Source organism: Humulus lupulus, chromosome X, assembly GCF_963169125.1.
Source record: "Humulus lupulus chromosome X, drHumLupu1.1, whole genome shotgun sequence".
NCBI classification, from domain to species: domain Eukaryota; kingdom Viridiplantae; phylum Streptophyta; class Magnoliopsida; order Rosales; family Cannabaceae; genus Humulus; species Humulus lupulus.
In genome coordinates this window covers 179,702,807-179,720,596 of record NC_084802.1, presented here as the reverse complement: position 1 = coordinate 179,720,596, position 17,790 = coordinate 179,702,807, and the positions used below count along the sequence as shown (strand labels likewise).

Sequence of the window (17,790 nt, the reverse complement as noted above, 5' to 3'; positions counted from 1 at the left end):
ATTTTCAAAGACCTAAATGGCATACCAAAAATGGAATTGGGAAATTTTGGTAACAATTGGGTAAATAAATTTCAAGTTATGACCTAACAAAGTATGTAGTTAAAAATATGAAAAATAGGGTTTTCACACTTTGTGTAAAAATGAAATTTTGGAACTTAAGTTAAAAAGTAAAATTTTGCTTATTGCAAGATAAAAACTTGGTGAGTCTTGAAAACATATTTTAACCTAGAATACCACTTTGAGTTTAGTGACAATTATTTTTATTAAAGAATTTTTATTCTTTCTAAAAATAAAAGAATTAATTTATTAATACGTTAATAAATAAAAAGAGGGTTTAAAAGCCTATATTTTGAGAAAATAATTGAGTGAATTATTTTTCTAGTAAGTAAACTTGATTAATTGACTTCCATAAGATTAACTAGTCAAGATGGGAAATTTTTTACAATTTTCCTAATTAAGGCAAATTAGGCAATTTTCTTAAAATGATTTTTAGAGATTAAAACCTTAAGAAAAATAAAAGGGAAACTAAGATTTTATTTTCTTTAAAAATAATTAAGGAATTTAATTACTATTTTTTGGATTTAATACTTGCTAAAATCTTCCATATATTTAACCTACTTGTTGAAAGTACGGGTTAATAGCGATGCATTTAGAGAATAAGATTTTTAGCAGATTGTGGGAAAATACTATTGTGATACCCGAGTCTAGGTATCGAGACCCCAGGATAGGTCTCCCCGAGACTTAGGGTTTAGTCTCAAATGTTTTTGTATGAATTTCCTTAATGGGTTTTGTTATCCCAAAAATTTGAAAGTGATGATGTGGCATAGAAATGACAGGTGGCAAGGAATAGTTGGGTGATTTGGCTTAGCAGCAGCCCAGTACATCAGTGAAAGTTTTGACTGCTTGAGAGGTGTCATGTCCAAGACAAGTGCACCCGAGGAGAGTACTTGGGCTAGGGTGTGCCCGGTCGGACTTTGGTCCAAGGAGCACTCCAAAGGCATGGTCAGACTTTGGTCCGAGGAGAGCCCAAGGGTGTGGTCGGACCTTGGTCCGAGGATAGCCCAAGGGTGTGGTCGGACCTTGGTCCGAGGAGAGCCCAAGGGGTGTGGTCGGACCTTGTTCCGAGGAGAGCCCAAGGGTGTGGTCGGACCCTGGTCCGAGGAGAGCCCAAGGGTGTGGTCGGACCTTGGTCCGTGGAGAGCCCAAGGGTGTGGTCGGACCTTGGTCTGAGGAGAGCCCAAGGTGTGGTTGAACCTTGGTCCGAGGAGAGCCCAAGGTGTGCTCGGACCTTGGTCCAAGGAGTATGGTCGGACCTTGGTCCGAGGAGCAGTCCAAGAGTGTGTGGTCGGACCTTGGTCCGAGGAGCAGTCCAAGAGTGTGTGGTCGGACCTTGGTCCGAGGAGAAGTCCAAGGAGTGTGGTCGGACCTTGGTCCGAGGAGCAGTCCAAGGGGTGTGGTAGGACTTTGGTCCGAGGAGAGACGAAGGATTGGTCCTTATGCATATGTCCAGTAAGTGCACGGTTGTCCAAGAAAAGAAATGGCATGCATATGTCCGACCAGCACTTGTATGTATCCAACATGCATGTGTTCGACGAGAAGACGATATTCATCAACCGAATAGACCAGACTGCGTCAAATTCCCAGAAACGACTTCAGCAAGACTCAGACTGGGCATACGCGAGAATCTCTCATTCTTTGCTCAAATTGAGGATTCTATTGTATTTTGAATATTTCTTGTAATTTAAATATAATACAAATAATAAACTATCCCGATCCTAGGGGGATATCAGTTTCTGATTCCAAGCCTATAAATAGAGGGTTGATGGGATCAGGAAAGGACTTTTGGGCAATTTAAATTTTTGGTCTGAGTTTTCTAGAGAGAGAAAGTGTGTTTTCTTGAGAGAGAACTCTTTTGTATTCTGCGAATTTACACTGAAGAAACTCAGTTGACACTGGTTCATCTGATCTTGAGTGTAGATAAAATAATCAAATCTCTAAGTGGATTAGGCTATTACTAACTGATTGGGGCTGAATCACTATAAAAATTGTGTGTGTTCTTTATTTTCTTTATTAAACTGTTTGTGTCGTTTGAATTCTCTTGAAGGTTTGTCGTTTTTGACGTTCTCACATCGTTGGCTAAAAACGCAGTCAACATTTTGGTGCTTTCATTGAGAGCCTGAAGAGAAGAACAGACGGTCCCTGAAGCAATATGGCGCCTAAGAACACCAATGCAGCCTCCAAGAAGACGAGCTCCTTTAAAGGGCATGCTAGATCAGAGGGTCCTAGCGTTTAAGATCGTGAAACTGAGCCCAGAGTTGTGCTCGAGGACGTTGCACCAGAAGTTGAAGAGCTCCAAGAAGCCATGAGCGCCTTCCAGGAGGAGATGGCTCAGTTCAACGCCAGGCAGGAGGCGTTCGCTGAGGAAATGGCTAGGCAGAATGCCGCATTCGAGCAGCAAAAATGGAAGATGGACGCTAGGAGTGAGGAGATCCGTCGACAGCAGGAGGAGGCCGACAGGTTGTCTCCCCTGGCTCGGGGGCACTGCCCTCGGGACCTTCCTTGGAGGAGTGAGACCACTTCCTTCGCCAGACTTCCTTTTTGGGGCCGGAGGAACGATGCAATGTCTGAACATCTCCGAGTCTACAAAAGAGGAAAACATGAGATTCGTTAGAAAAAATACATATATATAATAAAATGAAGATAAGTATATTGCTACTACAATTTTATTAGTCTCGAATCACCAAGCTATTAAACATATTCCTATGACTACTAGACCTGAGTTGAGAATCTGATCAATGAAGTCATCCTCATCATTCGAAGATGAGCTAAGTTCTCTCTCAATCTAGATGGCTTTTCCTTTCCCAGACCGAGCAGGAATAGCAGATCTGTGCTGAGGCTCAGGCTGAGGCTCCCTAATGACAAGGTCGCCAGGTCTATGAGAAAGCAGAGAGGGTCCAGGAGAAAACTAGTCAGTCACTATCTCCGTGCCCGCATTGGACTGATCAGTCGTGTTGTTCTCCCCAGTGGTACTTTCCACCGCCATATTTTGGTCACACGGTATCAGGCCCACCATCTGAAGGTAGTCCACAGTGACCAATCTTTTCACGTCTTTCTCCTCGGTACTCATGCTAGCCAAAGCCTCCGCTCGATTGAACATCCCTTTAGTAGGCAAGGGTCGCTGGAACGGACCCGCGTGTGTAAAGGCCAAGTTGTCGGCCTTGATATCTGATGTGAGGAAATATTCCCTGTAATATTTCCCGGGGTTCGACTTGTGGGAGATACCACTAAGGTATGTGATCCCCCTTTGCCTGTGATAGAGGTGAAAGAAGCCCGTGTTGTTGTGGGTAGGATTGGTCCTGAAGTCGAACAAATAGTGCACCTCATGAGGGGTAGGCTCGTCCCAACCTTGCAGAAAATAGAGAATGTACAACGCGGACAATGCCTGGATCCCATTCGGTGCGATCTGGAATGGGGAGACATTGAAATAATCTACTATAGACCGGAAATAGGGATGTAATGAAAGTGTCGCTCCTGCATGGATATGATGCCTGGACCAGGCACAGTATGCTCCACCGAGCCTGTTGGCTCTCTGATGAGAGCCCGGGCATATCACGTTCACCCCACTCAAACCCAAAGCCTCAATGTGTTTGTGGAACGACCCGGGGTTAAGTTTTGAAGGCTGGGCAGTGAACCAGGAAGGTTCTTCTTCTCTCCCCTTCCATGGCCTTTGAGTGGCCAAGTTCTGAATCACGGTGGCAAACTTCTGAGAGGGTGATCCTGAAGCAGTTGCAGTGCGGGCGTCACTGCACTCTACCACCTTCTCCACCGCTCTGCGGGCAACTTGTGGATCTTGGTCTTGGGGAAGTCTATTAGATTTCTTCACCCTCATCTTCGACTGTGAAGCTTGTTGGAGAAACTGTTCCTCGTGGAGGAAATACAGGGCGGAGCGGGGAAGGATCCGCTTGAAGCGGCGAAGGTGGTCCTCTGGAGTACAACTGGTGGACGATTTTGATGAGGAATCGCTGTTTAGAGGAGTCTCGATTGACTGCGGGATAGAAATATCGGAGTCCGTATGGTTGTCACCTCCCCTATAATCAGAGCGATTCATCTACAAAAATAAATAAAAAATGGGGAGGTGAGTAACCATACAGATAAAATCCAACAAGAACAAAATTTATTTTTACACTTAGAAATTTTTTTCTAAGTGGTAAAAATATAGCATGCATGGAAAAAAGATTTTTAGTGCTTAAAAGTGCCTAAAAATGTTTAAAATTTTCTAAGTGTTTAAAATTGCCAAGTGCCAAGGAAGGCTTGTGCATCCTACGAGGCACGTATGAACGCTAGGAGTGTGTGTCCGGTCAGACACCATAGGCCCGAGGAGAAACGTGCCCCAGCCATGTGCATCTGAGGAGAGACGTCCGAGGAGGTTCGGGAGGTGGCGTGCCTTACATCCGAGGAGAAGCGTGCCACACCTTGCATCCGAGCCGAATGCGCCCGAAGAGCCCCAGCACCAACAACACAAGAGGTTCGATCGGACATGGGTGTCCAAGGGGGTGGATCCGTATGGTTCGAGGGGTACATATGTGGTCCGATCGGACCACATTTTTACCCAGAAAAATTGGAGGCCGAACGGCCATATCTTTAAAACTTACCCCAAACTCTAACCGTAAAACCCAATCCGAAAAAGCAAGGCCCTAGATTCCCTAACATAAACATGTTTTCTCATCCAAACATACAAACACAAGATCAAAATAGGGAAGTGGAAAAGTTTTTCATGTTCTTGAAACCTTCTATGCTATCAAAAACCCCAAAACCCATAATCATGGTTTATGCTAAATTAACCTATTTTTCTTGAAATTCCTATGAAATTAAGGATAATGTTGGGTTACCTATAGCACAAACACCCTCAAAACAGCCACCCAACACATTATACAAGCATTCTTATGAGCTTCATGAACAAACTCAACAAAAAAAAAAGCTATCAATGGGGTTTTGGCCATAACATGGGTTTTTCATGAAATTTTTGAAAAAATAACAATGTGAAGGCATGGGGAAGAAGACTTACTCAACTTTGGAGAACCTCTGACTTGCTTGGAGATTGCTTGAAGAAATGGAGAGCTTCCCTTGAAGTCCCTTGAAGATTCGGCCAAAGGAAGGAGAAGACAAGGGGTTTCGGCCAAGAGAGAAGAAAGAAAGAGAGGTTTTTAAAAAAATGTGATTTTCTTGTGTAAAGAAGAATGTGTAAGTGTAGGGGTTATTTAAAGGAAAAAAGTGGGAGTTATTACTTATTTTTGGACCCTTGGCATTCCGGGGCTATTTTTTCTCCCCACGATCATGGGCAGTTTTTTGCAGTGATCGTGGCCTGTAAGTTGTGGTTTGCTGCATGGCGGGAAGATGAACAGTTAATTTTTATAATGCCGTCAACTGTGGAGAAAAAAGTGTATTATGTGAAGGATCATATAATAAACTTGGGGGGCAAATGTTATCCCAAAAATTTGAAAGTGATGACGTGGCATAGAAATGACAGGTGGCAAGGAATAGTTGGGTGATTTGGCTTAGCAGCAGCCCAGTACATCAGTGAAAGTTTTGACTGCTTGAGAGGTGTCATGTCCAAGCCAAGTGCACCCGAGGAAGGTACTTGGGCTAGGGTGTGCCCGGTCGGACTTTGGTCCAAGGAGCACTCCAAACGCATGGCCGGACTTTGGTCCGAGGAGAGCCCAAGGGTGTGGTCGGACCTTGGTCCGAGGAGAGCCCAAGGGGTGTGGTCGGACCTTGGTCCGAGGAGAGCCCAAGGGTGTGGTCGGACCTTGGTCCGAGGTGAGCCCAAGGGTGTGGTCGGACCTTGGTCCGAGGTGAGCCCAAGGGTGTGGTCGGACCTTGGTCCGAGGAGAGCTCAAGGTGTGGTCGGACCTTGGTCCGAGGAGTAGCCCAAGGGTGTGGTCGGACCTTGGTCCGAGGAGAGCCCAACGTGTGGTCGGACCTTGGTCCGAGGAGCAGTCCAAGGAGTATGGTCAGACCTTGGTCCAAGGAGCAATCCAAGAGTGTGTGGTCGGACCTTGGTCCAAGGAGCAGTCCAAGGAGTGTGGTCGAACCTTGGTCCGAGGAGCAGTCCAAGGGGTGTGGTAGGACTTTGGTCCGAGGAGAGACGAAGGATTGGTCCTTATGCATATGTCCAGTAAGTGCACGGTTGTCCAAGAAAAGAAATGGCATGCATATGTCCGACCAGCACTTGTATGTATCCAACATGCATGTGTCCGACAAGAAGACGATATTCATCAACCGAATAGACCAGACTGTGTCAAATTCCCAGAAACGACTTCAGGAAGACTCAGACTGGGCATACGCAAGAATCTCTCATTCTTTGCTTAAATTGAGGATTCTGTTGTATTTTGAATATTTCTTGTAATTTAAATATAATACAAATAATAAACTATCCCGATCCTTGGGCGATATCAGTTTCTGATTCCAAGCCTATAAATAGAGGGTTGATGGGATTAGGAAAGGACTTTTGGGCAATTTAAATTTTTGGTCTGAGTTTTCTAGAGAGAGAAAGTACGTTTTCTTGAGAGAGAACTCTTTTGTATTCTGCGAATTTACACTGAAGAAACTCAGTTGACACTGGTTCATCTGATCTTGAGTGTAGATAAAATAATCAAATCTCTAAGTTGATTAGGCTATTACCAACTGATTGAGGCTGAACCACTATAAAAATTGTGTGTGTTCTTTATTTTCTCTATTAAACTGTCTGTGTCGTTTGAATTCTCTTGAAGGTTTGTCGTTTTTGACGTTCTCACGTCGTTGGCTAAAAATGCAATCAACAGGTTTAAAACCAAATAAGGATCATTAATCCTTACAAATGATTTTTATTAAAATGACCAAACTATCCAAAATAATAATAATGAATTATGAGTGTCATAATTAATCCGAGTATACTATACGGATAAATACAGTATTGGCTATTGTAATTGGACTGAACATTGGAGGGTGAAATCCTGCTGAGTGCTAAGGACTCCAAGTAAGTCAACTTATATTGTGTGGCTGCAACATGAAACGACTATTGTATTGTATGTTAGTAAAGGGACACATACACATATATACACTGTCGTAGAAAGTTGCTTAGAGACGTTAGTCTAGTGAGTACTGATTTAGAAAATATGATCGGTAGATATCCGTCATATCCTAGACGGCTGATCCCCGTCACACTGCTTGATTTTATTATTTCTGGTTCATTACTGCGACGAGTGGCCAAGAGGTGAGGATTGCTGGTTAAACCTAGGGGCGCCAAAATGAATGGGACCTAGGGGCCTTCTTGCTTACTTAATCACTGAACGGTTAGAACCCAAGCAAGTGCTCTGACAAATTATTCCTGGATAGCAGCCGTGAATATTGGCCATTCAGTGAGAGTGCCTAGAGATACTAGGGATTGCCAAGTTAGAGTGAGGCTGAACACCCTAGGGGCAACTACTCACCAGCACCACTGATTAACATAGAAGTCTCTGTAAAACTGTGTAAATTCGATTACACTCTTGGATAAATAGTGATGCCCTAGGTAATTTGATGGTTACCCTTGTGAGGGATTTACTATTGGATAAGTAGCGATGCCCTAGGTAGCACGATAGTTACCCTTGATGGGGATATTTATTGGCTAGATCTTTGTGTTGAGACTCGGTTCTCTTTTACAGATTACCATTTATGCTCGAGGGCGTGTTATGCTCTAATTGTTGGAAATTGTCGAGCGTTGGTCTAGAATTATATTGTGATATATCATATCTACTTGCTCTGGGATTTTCTGAGTGCAGGGATATATATTTGTTGATAAGATATAGTTGTGATATAATATATCTGCTTATTCTGGGATTTTCTGAGTGCATGAATTTATCTGTTTATATGAAATAATTTGTAATTGGTTATCAGGCATGACCATATGTTTGCCAGGACACTTTTGCGTTCTTGAAATTTATTGTGTAGGGTCCGGATGGATCCAGAACCCTAATTCTCTGCATGCTTTTGTTATAAAGTTGAACTTGCTAAGCATTTTCGCTTACCTAGTTGTTTCCTGTGGTAGGTAAGAACAAGGGCAAGGCAGAGCAGTGAGTGCTGGAGTCTACCTTGCGAATGTACATGTGGACCGACCTTTTGGGAAGCCGTTTTATTTTTGGAAATGTTGTGTTATTATCATAAACTAGGCTCACTCTACTCTTTATAAAATATGTTTGTATTAAATGTTAAGTATCGCCATACGATTTTTAAAAAGTTTTTTTTATACGGGTTTTTGAAACTTTTTGGTTAAATGAAAACATTAATATTTCCGCATTATCGAGGATTAAAAATCCAGGTCGTTACAAAAACTCTCCGAGCAGAGGACAACGTCCTTCTGTGAGTAGAAGGCAAGTGGAATCAGGCTCTGCGGTCAGGGGTCCCCCATGAAATAATAATGCCTGGGGACCTATCGACCAACGCAGACCTCCACCTACCTATCGGGATATAGTGCGAACAGCAGGTCGCACCGTCATCGGTCACAGTTTAGAGATGGCCATGAATATGATGAGGCGGATTCTGATAGAAGGAATGCTGGTGTGCGGCAAGAAGAGAGTGGTGAAGAGCAGGACCTTCCACCAAGGGAGAACCAGCCAATGAGCCAAAATGCAGGGGGCAACCTAGACAGCCCAGCATCTTTGATCGACTGCGCACGAGCGAGCAAAGGAATAGGGAGGAAGACCTGAGAGTCATCCTCAATGATAGAAGGGAAAGACACGACGAGTATTTCCCTCCAACGCCGGTCGCTCCAATAGTGCCAGATGTCGTACAGGCCCAGCTTGATGGTTTAAATCAGGCCGTCCAGCAACTAGTAGGGAACCGGACATCCCATATATAATTTGACCGGAGAAAGGGCACTCCATTTATGCAAAGAATCGTAATGGAGGAGACCCCAAGCAAATTCAAGATGCCAGTCTTACCCAACTTTACTAGATTAGAAGATCATGTATCTCACGTGAACAAATTCGAGATACAGCTGGACATCCAAAAGGTGTCAGACCATGCTTGGTGCAGGATTTTTCCTGCCACTCTATCTGAGACTTCCCAAGAGTGGTTTTTTAAGTTCCCTCTGGCCAATATAGTCTCTTGAGAAATGTGCCTCTAGTCGATAGTCGAACAACACTTCCGCCACGTGTAGATCACGTGTGAAAAATCATTGCCACGTCATCAGCAGCCATTTTTTGGGTAAACAAGGGGTTTCTCCTCCAAATTTTCCTATTTATGTTTGTAATTTTTTGTTTGTATTTGCTATTTTATTTATAAGTTTCTAATCTTTTTAAGATTATTAAGGCGATGATGAAACAATATATAACTAGATAGTGTTTATTTTGTATGTTGATTTCCCATTTTGTGCAATAAAGTTTATGGATTTTCTTCTTCAAATATTTTCTTTCATCTTAAATATCATGTATTTTGGATTGTTAGTACATATTTACACTTTGTTCTTCATTAGTGTAAAAACATAATATTGTTTGTGTAGATGTGTCATTAAATTGTACACATTCAATGCTTAGAACAAAAATATTATGTTTTGCCTTATAAATAATGTTCATTGATTTATTTGTTATTTTATTAGATTGATTTACACTAAATTTTTAAAATTATAATTTTAAAAGTGAAGATAATTTAGATTAAATGTTCTTCATTAGTTATATATATTGTCTTTAATATCTTTGTTATTATCTTTTATTTTATTTTCATTATATAAAAATCTCATCAATCTTTGGAGCTAGGTTATAATTTATTAATTTTGGTTTAAAATAGTTTTCTTTTTGATTTTAGACAACTCCTTTGGGTTCGATCTCATGCTTACACGAACACTATATTTCATATACGATTCGTGCGCTTGCGAGTTATAAATATTTTAAACATACCCGTTTTGGGTCCATCAATATACATACATTAATCATAAGCAAGTTAAGGATAGAATTCATACCTCTTGAAACCTATCAAGTGTCATTGCTATCTTTTCGTATTTAGAACGATCTTCCTATCCAAGCCGCTCGTAGGTACTCACACCAAGATCTTCCAAAGCATTCTCTACACCTCAAGAAGTGTGTGGGCACTTAGAGAATGAATGATAGTTTATTTGTGATTCTACTTGATGTACTCAACACATGAGATCAAGAGAATATGCCTGAGAATTGGTTCTTTATTTTTCAGGGAGAGAAAACTATCGATTTATTTTTCACAGAGCGAATAGACTTAGTTGTCTCAGATATCTGAATATTTTCTGATTAGTCATACTTAAAAAAATATATTCAAATTTAAAAAATAAATCTGTAACCAACTTACAATTTATTTTTTTAATTAATTAATTATTTAAATAAATAAAAATGAAAATCATATCCCTTAAAAATAGCCCTACACGCCACACACAATCCATGGACTGTGTGTGCACGTGTAGCATCCATATTTTTAAGGATGTTGGTTTTTTTAATTTTATTTAATTATTTATTCAAACTACTTTGTCAGATAAAATCTAACAACCTGATAACTAATTCAAATTTGAATTCAAATTTAAATTACTTATCTTTTTAACTAATTGTCAAATATAATTAATTATTTGAATAAATATTAATCTTTTAAATTCAAATCCAACTTGAACTTATCAGATTATTATCTCCCACTCAAATTAAGATATTTAATTAATTCTATCAATTAATTAAATCCAATATTTTCGAAAATAAATATTTAATTCATTATAATTTCGAAAATTATAATTAATTAATTATTTAATTAAATTTCGAAATTAATTTAATTATTTAATATAATGTCAAAAATTATACAATAATTAAATATTAATTAATTTTGTTAACTAAAACTAATCTGTAATTAATTAATTAATCACTATTATCATATAATTGCATATTTGGCCTTAAGAATAAATTTCTTCTTAAATATGTCTTTAAACTATTTTTCCCTTCATATCAACTCTTACCTTGAATAGTGTTTATAGAGCCGCTATGGGGACCTATGGACCTATAATTCCAAGCTCCAATAAATTTGAGATTATTAATTAAACTCTTTAATTAAATAATCTTAATTTATTAATCTCATAATTATTCCACTATAAATATGAGACTGCACTCTTGTAATTATAGACATTTCATTTACTGAGTACTTTATAATTATAAAGCGTCCATTGATATAATCATTACATACAAATTGACCCTCTAATAATGGTTCATAATTAATCGGGAATAAAATTACCGTTTACCCTTTTAATTATCTCTTGTTTCCTTAAGTACCATTGACTTTACTAGTGAAGGTTAATTCATAACTAAATTATGAATTTGAGCTCAATAACCTTTCAGTCCCAAAAGTCAACCCTTAAGAGAACCATCATTCAATCTCTTGCGAGAAGGCATAGATTCCATATCTGTATACTATGTCCCCATCCATCTACATTAATGAGTTCCCAAAACAAAAGTTTATAGCCTAATCATTTTGACCGACCCTAACAAGTGAATCAAAGAACTCATATAACATAAACAGGAGTTCATAGTAACTTTAGGATTAAGATCTATTTGTATATGATCATCAGTTGATATATTTAATTAATACTTCGAAACGGTATTTAACTAAGTATTAATAAACATATCTGGTCCAGTTCTATATATTCTCTAATATATAAAGCACCTCCACTAAAGTGTCCTACCACACTAGTAATCCGGATCTAGATCACATGTATTCATAATACTAGTGGATTGTACTTGTAGTAATTAATCTAAAGATTCCATAACTTTATTTATCTCAAACACAATCCTCCCGTACCAATACGTGTTTGAGATCACATAAATGAACTTAGGAATTTTTCTGATATTTACATAATATTATCACAGAATAATATAGCCTGTAAAATATATGCATAACAAATTCAATTCATTTATTTATTTCATAAAACAATATCTACTACATATGCTTTCAGGGCACAATTTCCAACAGATGTCCTATTTGTGAGTTCAGATGATCACGCAGGTCGGAATGTGGGTCGGAGCAAAGACTTTGTGCAGAGCTTAAATGATTCCTTAGGTCACTCTCATGTCGGCCTTCGTGTTGGCTCTCTTTCCAATAGCTCCCATTCGCGATGCTTACAGCTTGTGGCTGGGATCGAGGACCTAGATTATTGGCGTGAGATCACGGGATATAAGCGTCTTCTGATGGGGGAGGATTTCTCATGCTATCCCCTCGGGTTGAAGTATTCCTCTATAGGTGAGGCGGTGTTGGATGTTGAATCGGCGATGGAGGATGACTTATTTGTGAATCTATCCTTGTTCCATTAGGACGCACTAGATTAGCTTGCCCTTGGTCTACTCCAATTTCTCAGGTCGGGGGCAATGCCGATTCGTTTCTCCGTGCCGAAGTTGTTGGGCGAGGCACAGATGGATTTCTGGGACGTCTCTTCTCCATGAGTCAGCTTCAGCTCGCCCTGTCTGGCCATGCTGATTCATGTGAGTGTGAGTTGAATTATTATTCTTGCGAGGGTTGGTAGGTTAAGCATTTTGTGGAATCTACTCAAAAGATAGGAAACTCGGGGTTGAAGTTCGGACGGAACGACTAACATTAGATCGATGATTCTTGTGGGGATTGGCAGGTTGAGTATTTCACGGAGTCATTTAAGAAGGTATAGAACTCAGAGTTGCAGTTCTGACAGAGCGACTGATATTAGGTTGATTATTCTTGTGGGATCTATAGGACCCACTTTGCTTCCTTCCAACATTAGCATTAGTTGCAGGAGGGGTAATCAAGCTACAGTCTTCTCAATCTGCTTGTTGGCCTGGGCAAGATGGTTCCTTAATTGAGCATTTTCCATCTCGATGGTTGTCCGGTATCCAGGATGGGGATTTGGTGGGGGTGAGGCCAAGCTCCCAGCATCATCTTGGTCCACATGTTGTTCTCCAGGGCAATGTTGCGCGGATCTACCTTCTCCAGTGGGGATGGCCACATGGTGACCCTCCTGGTCATCAGGTGCTTCATTTCATTGTCGCGCATAGAATGAGTGACCACTATAGTGATTGTTGGGTTGAAATTTGCGTGAGAATTCAAGCCTAATCTACTATCAATGAAAGCACTAATATGTTGACGCGGTTTTTCGACAACAGAGGATTTTGAAATCCGACAATAGAGAGATTAGACTTTTCGTAAACCGAATGTATAAGAAGTAGCAAAAAACAAGAATGCAAAATGCTCACACGATTTTACGTGGTTCAATGGTTAAAATCAACCTGAGTCACTCTTATTGATCTATTTACGACTCTTTAAGAAATTGTTGGTGACAATTTTAGAAGAGAATTTGTATATAGAAAGTCACTCCCTTTTTCTATCCATTCTCCTTGTATTTATAGGAAATTCTCATGGACATTTTTGGGTAATCGTAAATTAATATGGTAATTGACAAATTTGGGTAACTTCCCATTTACATAAATATATGATTCCTATTAAATTTATATTTATTATACCGGGTAATAAATGCATAATAAAATTTGGGTCTTTATGAGGTGTATAAAGAATCTCCGAGTCTTTTGGGATCTTTCATTGTGCGTCATGACCAAGCTTCTGCGAGCTGAACACCTCCTTCGAGCTAGGTGTGGTAGGATTAATCTGAACTGACATAGGTCGCGTTCAGAGTTTCACGAAGGCGATCTGGGCGATGCATATCTCGAACTAAGTTGTTGGTGCAAGAAGCGACCTGGAGACTATCTGATTGTCGTAAGCTGTCAAGTTAACTCGAGCTGCTCACTCTATAGTTAGCAAGATGCTCTATATGTACGCTTTCTTCATATGCTTGTATGCCAGTTGTATCTCGTGATAAGTAATTCAGCTCGTATTTTTTGGGTACAATAGTGTCTCATCAAGAATCTGGATTTTTGAAGGGTGTACAAAAACTTGCGGCATAAGTATAGATTGAGTCTATCTATGTATAAATCGATTGTGATTTTGTACTTTATGATACCATACTGATTTGTTTTATCTCTGGACGTGGCCCCATAAATTAGGTTTTTCGAACTACATTAAAAAATTTTGACGTTGATTTTTTTTATACTCATTTTTTATCTGTAATAATTTGTTCTGACTGTATCAAAACAGCTTAATCACTTGGTAAACATTATACGAAATTTCAATTAATTATTGCAATATAGCATGCACAAGTTGTTCTTATGTAAACAACCACATTTTTTTTTTCTTTTTGTTTTTTCTTTTTTTGCCGAAGTGATCACTATAAACAACTACCTCAAATCTTTACATCAAACCGAAAAAGTTAAACATTGCCAACTTGGCATATTTTATATTTTTATCCCTTTTTCTTCGATAACAATAATAACGAGTACATCTGTAGTGAGAGATACTTAAGTAGTGGTCGGTAGGTGCATATTTCCATGAAAAAAAAAGTTTTAAATCAGCCTTTTGATACAATATGTGATATGTTCACATAATATTTTTTATATTTATGCCTAATACAGACAATTAATTATAATACAAAATATATGTACACCTCATTGACAGCTCATTTTTTGTGTAATAATTTAGATTCATTGACATTCCTATCGTAATATATATTCCGGTGCACAGTACTCTTGTCAGATATATCCATTTGCAGGGTACACTTGGATATTCTTCAATGTATATTCGATTTTTCTGTCATAAAATCCATATTAATATATACTTTTAGTTTTATGTATATATTTTTTTCAATAACTTTCATGATGAGGGTTTTTATGGAATTTTGAATTCTATAAATGGAAATGTTGATTGGACTCTATATATATTTTTCAGTGTTATGGACAATTATTATCATAAATTTATATATTTAATACTTTATATATAAGTTGGTAAGTGTTAATAAGCACCTATTTCAAAACAAAAACAAAAAAGTGCTAATAAGCACCACACTAATACAATATTATATGATCTACTTATATTAGTGTGTGTGATTCTTACCACCACAAATATCTTATAACAATAATTCCATTAGGGTTGAGCATAAAATCCGAAAAACTGAAAAAACCGTGTACACTGACTTATCGAACACCGAAAAAACCAAAACCGTTTAAACCGAAAACCGAAAAAACCGCCGATGGTGCAAACTGCCACTGTTCGGTCTGTTTTGAAATTTTGGGTGAACCGACCAATAAAACCGAAACCGACTGAACATAATAAAATAATAGTATAATATTATATAATTATTAATTATTAAAATTTTTAAAATTTGTACTTTTAATTATGTTTCAAACTTTAAAATTTGTAAATGTAATTATGTTATATATATTTATGTTTTAAAAATGCACAAAAATGAATTCCAACAATCCAACATTTTTAATTTTTTAACTAAAACTTAAAAAAAAAACAATAATCAATTCGGTTTGGTCGGTTTAACTGACCAAACCGTGGTCCAAAACAGTCGGTTTATTTTTAAACTGGTTTGGTTCGGTCGGTTTTTGGATTACACCAATTCAGACCAAAAACCGAATTCTAAATTTTTTGTTGTGAAAAAACCGCCCAAACCAACCGATGTTCACCCCTAAATTCCATATTCAACTTTTTAGATATCCATAATTTATATTCGACAGCAATTACTTACTTTCCAGGAGGATAGCAATGTAATGGTTACAGCCTACGAGTTAAATAATGCAATCAATATTATTTTTCTGTTATAATTTAATTAGGTAACCCTCTTGCTTTGTAGCAAGAGGTTAAAAAATTTACAATTTATAAATATGTATATATGTAGATAATGGTCCCCCAAAATAGTGGTGGATGTTCTTGGTGGAGTGCTACAATATACATCATTTGTAACCTATAATAATTTTAAAAAAAAAATCAAATTAAACTATATAAATATATATTTTAAATATCAAAAAGCCCCGAAATAAAGGTTGTTGTCGCAGTTTTGATATTTTAGCAGTCAAATCTGAGCTGAGTCCTTCATTTTTTATGTTTTTGTCTTGTTTCTTAGTTTGGGGACTTATTATAAAATATTAATTTTTACCATATTTGAAGCGGTGAATAATGAGTGGCAAGATTGAAATAAAACCAAAAAGATAGTGCTTTTAGCGTGATCAACAACGTTAAAAACAAGGCTTGCAGTGAAGAACAAGCTCCATATCAGAAAGTAGAAAGTACTCTGAAGATTGCAACCTTCTCTGACGAACGGGCTGACTCTTAATTTCTTCACTCAAAAATGGAATATTCCGCTGAAGAATTCGACGTCATAGTCATCGGCGCCGGAGTCATGGGAAGCTCGGCCGCTTACCAAACCTCAAAGCGAGGCCGAAAGACTCTCCTCCTAGAACAATACGACTTCCTCCACCACCGTGGCTCCTCCCACGGTGAGTCACGCACCATACGCGCTACTTACCCGGAGGACTACTACACTAATCTCGTCCTCGAGTCCTACGCACTCTGGGAACAGGCAGAGTCTGAAATCGGCTACAAGGTCTACTTCAAGGCACACCAGTTTGATATGGGCCCATCAGAGTCCAAAAGCCTCCGTGCCGTCATCACCAGCTGCCGCAAAAACTCCCTCCCTCATCGGGCCTTAAACAGCCAACAAGTGACCGAGCAATTTTCGGGTAGGATTCAGATACCCGAAAACTGGGTCGGGGTTTACTCGGACAAAGGCGGTGTAATTAAGCCATCCAAGGCTGTTTCCATGTTCCAGACTCTAGCTTTGAAAAACGGCGCCGTATTGAAGGACAATAAGGAAGTTAAAGATGTCAAGAGGATAGGCGTGGAAAACGGCGGCGTTTTGGTCACCACCGCAAGTGGCGAGAGTTTTCGCGGAAAGAAATGCGTGGTAACAGTTGGGGCTTGGACACGGAAGTTAGTTAAAACGGTTTGCGGTGTTGAATTACCGATTCAGCCCCTAGAGACCACCGTGAGTTATTGGCGAATCAAAGACGGCCACGTGTCCGACTACGCCATCGGCAGCGGTTTCCCGTCCTTCGCAAGCTACGGAGATCCGTACATATACGGAACGCCGTCGTTGGAGTACCCGGGTCTCCTCAAGGTCGGGGTCCACGGCGGGTACCCTTGCGACCCAGATAAAAGGCCGTGGGGACCTGGGATGTCGCTCGGGGCCATGAAAGAGTGGATTGAGAAGCGGTTTTCGGGTCGAGTAGATTCAAGCGGACCCGTTTCGACTCAGTTGTGCATGTATTCGATGACCCCAGATGAGGATTTTGTGTTGGATTTCTTGGGTGGGGAGTTTGGGAAAGATGTGGTGGTGGGTGGTGGGTTTTCAGGTCACGGGTTCAAGATGGCACCGGTGGTGGGTAGGTTGTTGGCTGATCTGGCGTTGACTGGGGAAACCAAGGGAGTTGACCTCAAGTACTTTGGGATAGGGAGGTTTGTCGAGAATCCTAAAGGTAATGTCAAAGATTACGAGGAGCAAGTCAACCTTTTTCTTCGATCGCTCATCTGAGTTTTTCCAAGGATTCTGTTCCTTTCACTTTCAGTATTTTTATTTTCATTGAAAAATTTCATGTTACATGGAAGATAACAATGTGAGATTTTTTAATGTGCAAACTTAAGTTATTATCTTAATTATATGATAATTTAATTTTTTTTTAATAAAAATACTTCTAACAGTAAAATACCACAATTTTTTTCTCTGAGTACAAACTTTCTCTCTAACACATCTTATTCTTTCATTCTCTCTCTCATTCTAATTTTGTAGATCTCAAGAAAATACCAAAATTAAAAAAAAAAAAAAACTTATCTGAAATAGATATTTGAGTGAAAAAATATGAA

At 39.2% G+C, this 17,790-nt stretch overlaps 1 protein-coding gene across 1 annotated transcript; it reads left to right on the top strand.

The window, feature by feature from the left end:
- The first annotated feature begins 16,092 nt into the window (after window positions 1-16,092).
- LOC133804116 (probable sarcosine oxidase) lies at window positions 16,093-17,583 on the top strand. Its single transcript, XM_062242268.1, has one exon. The coding sequence runs from the start codon at window positions 16,220-16,222 to the stop codon at window positions 17,459-17,461; it is 1,242 nt and encodes a 413-aa protein (XP_062098252.1). The 5' UTR covers window positions 16,093-16,219; the 3' UTR covers window positions 17,462-17,583.
- The last annotated feature ends 207 nt before the right edge of the window (window positions 17,584-17,790 follow it).

Bases quoted from the DNA above. Each gene is read 5' to 3' on its own strand.
- LOC133804116 (XM_062242268.1), top strand. From the start codon at position 16,220: ATGGAATATTCCGCTGAAGAATTCGACGTCATAGTCATCGGCGCCGGA.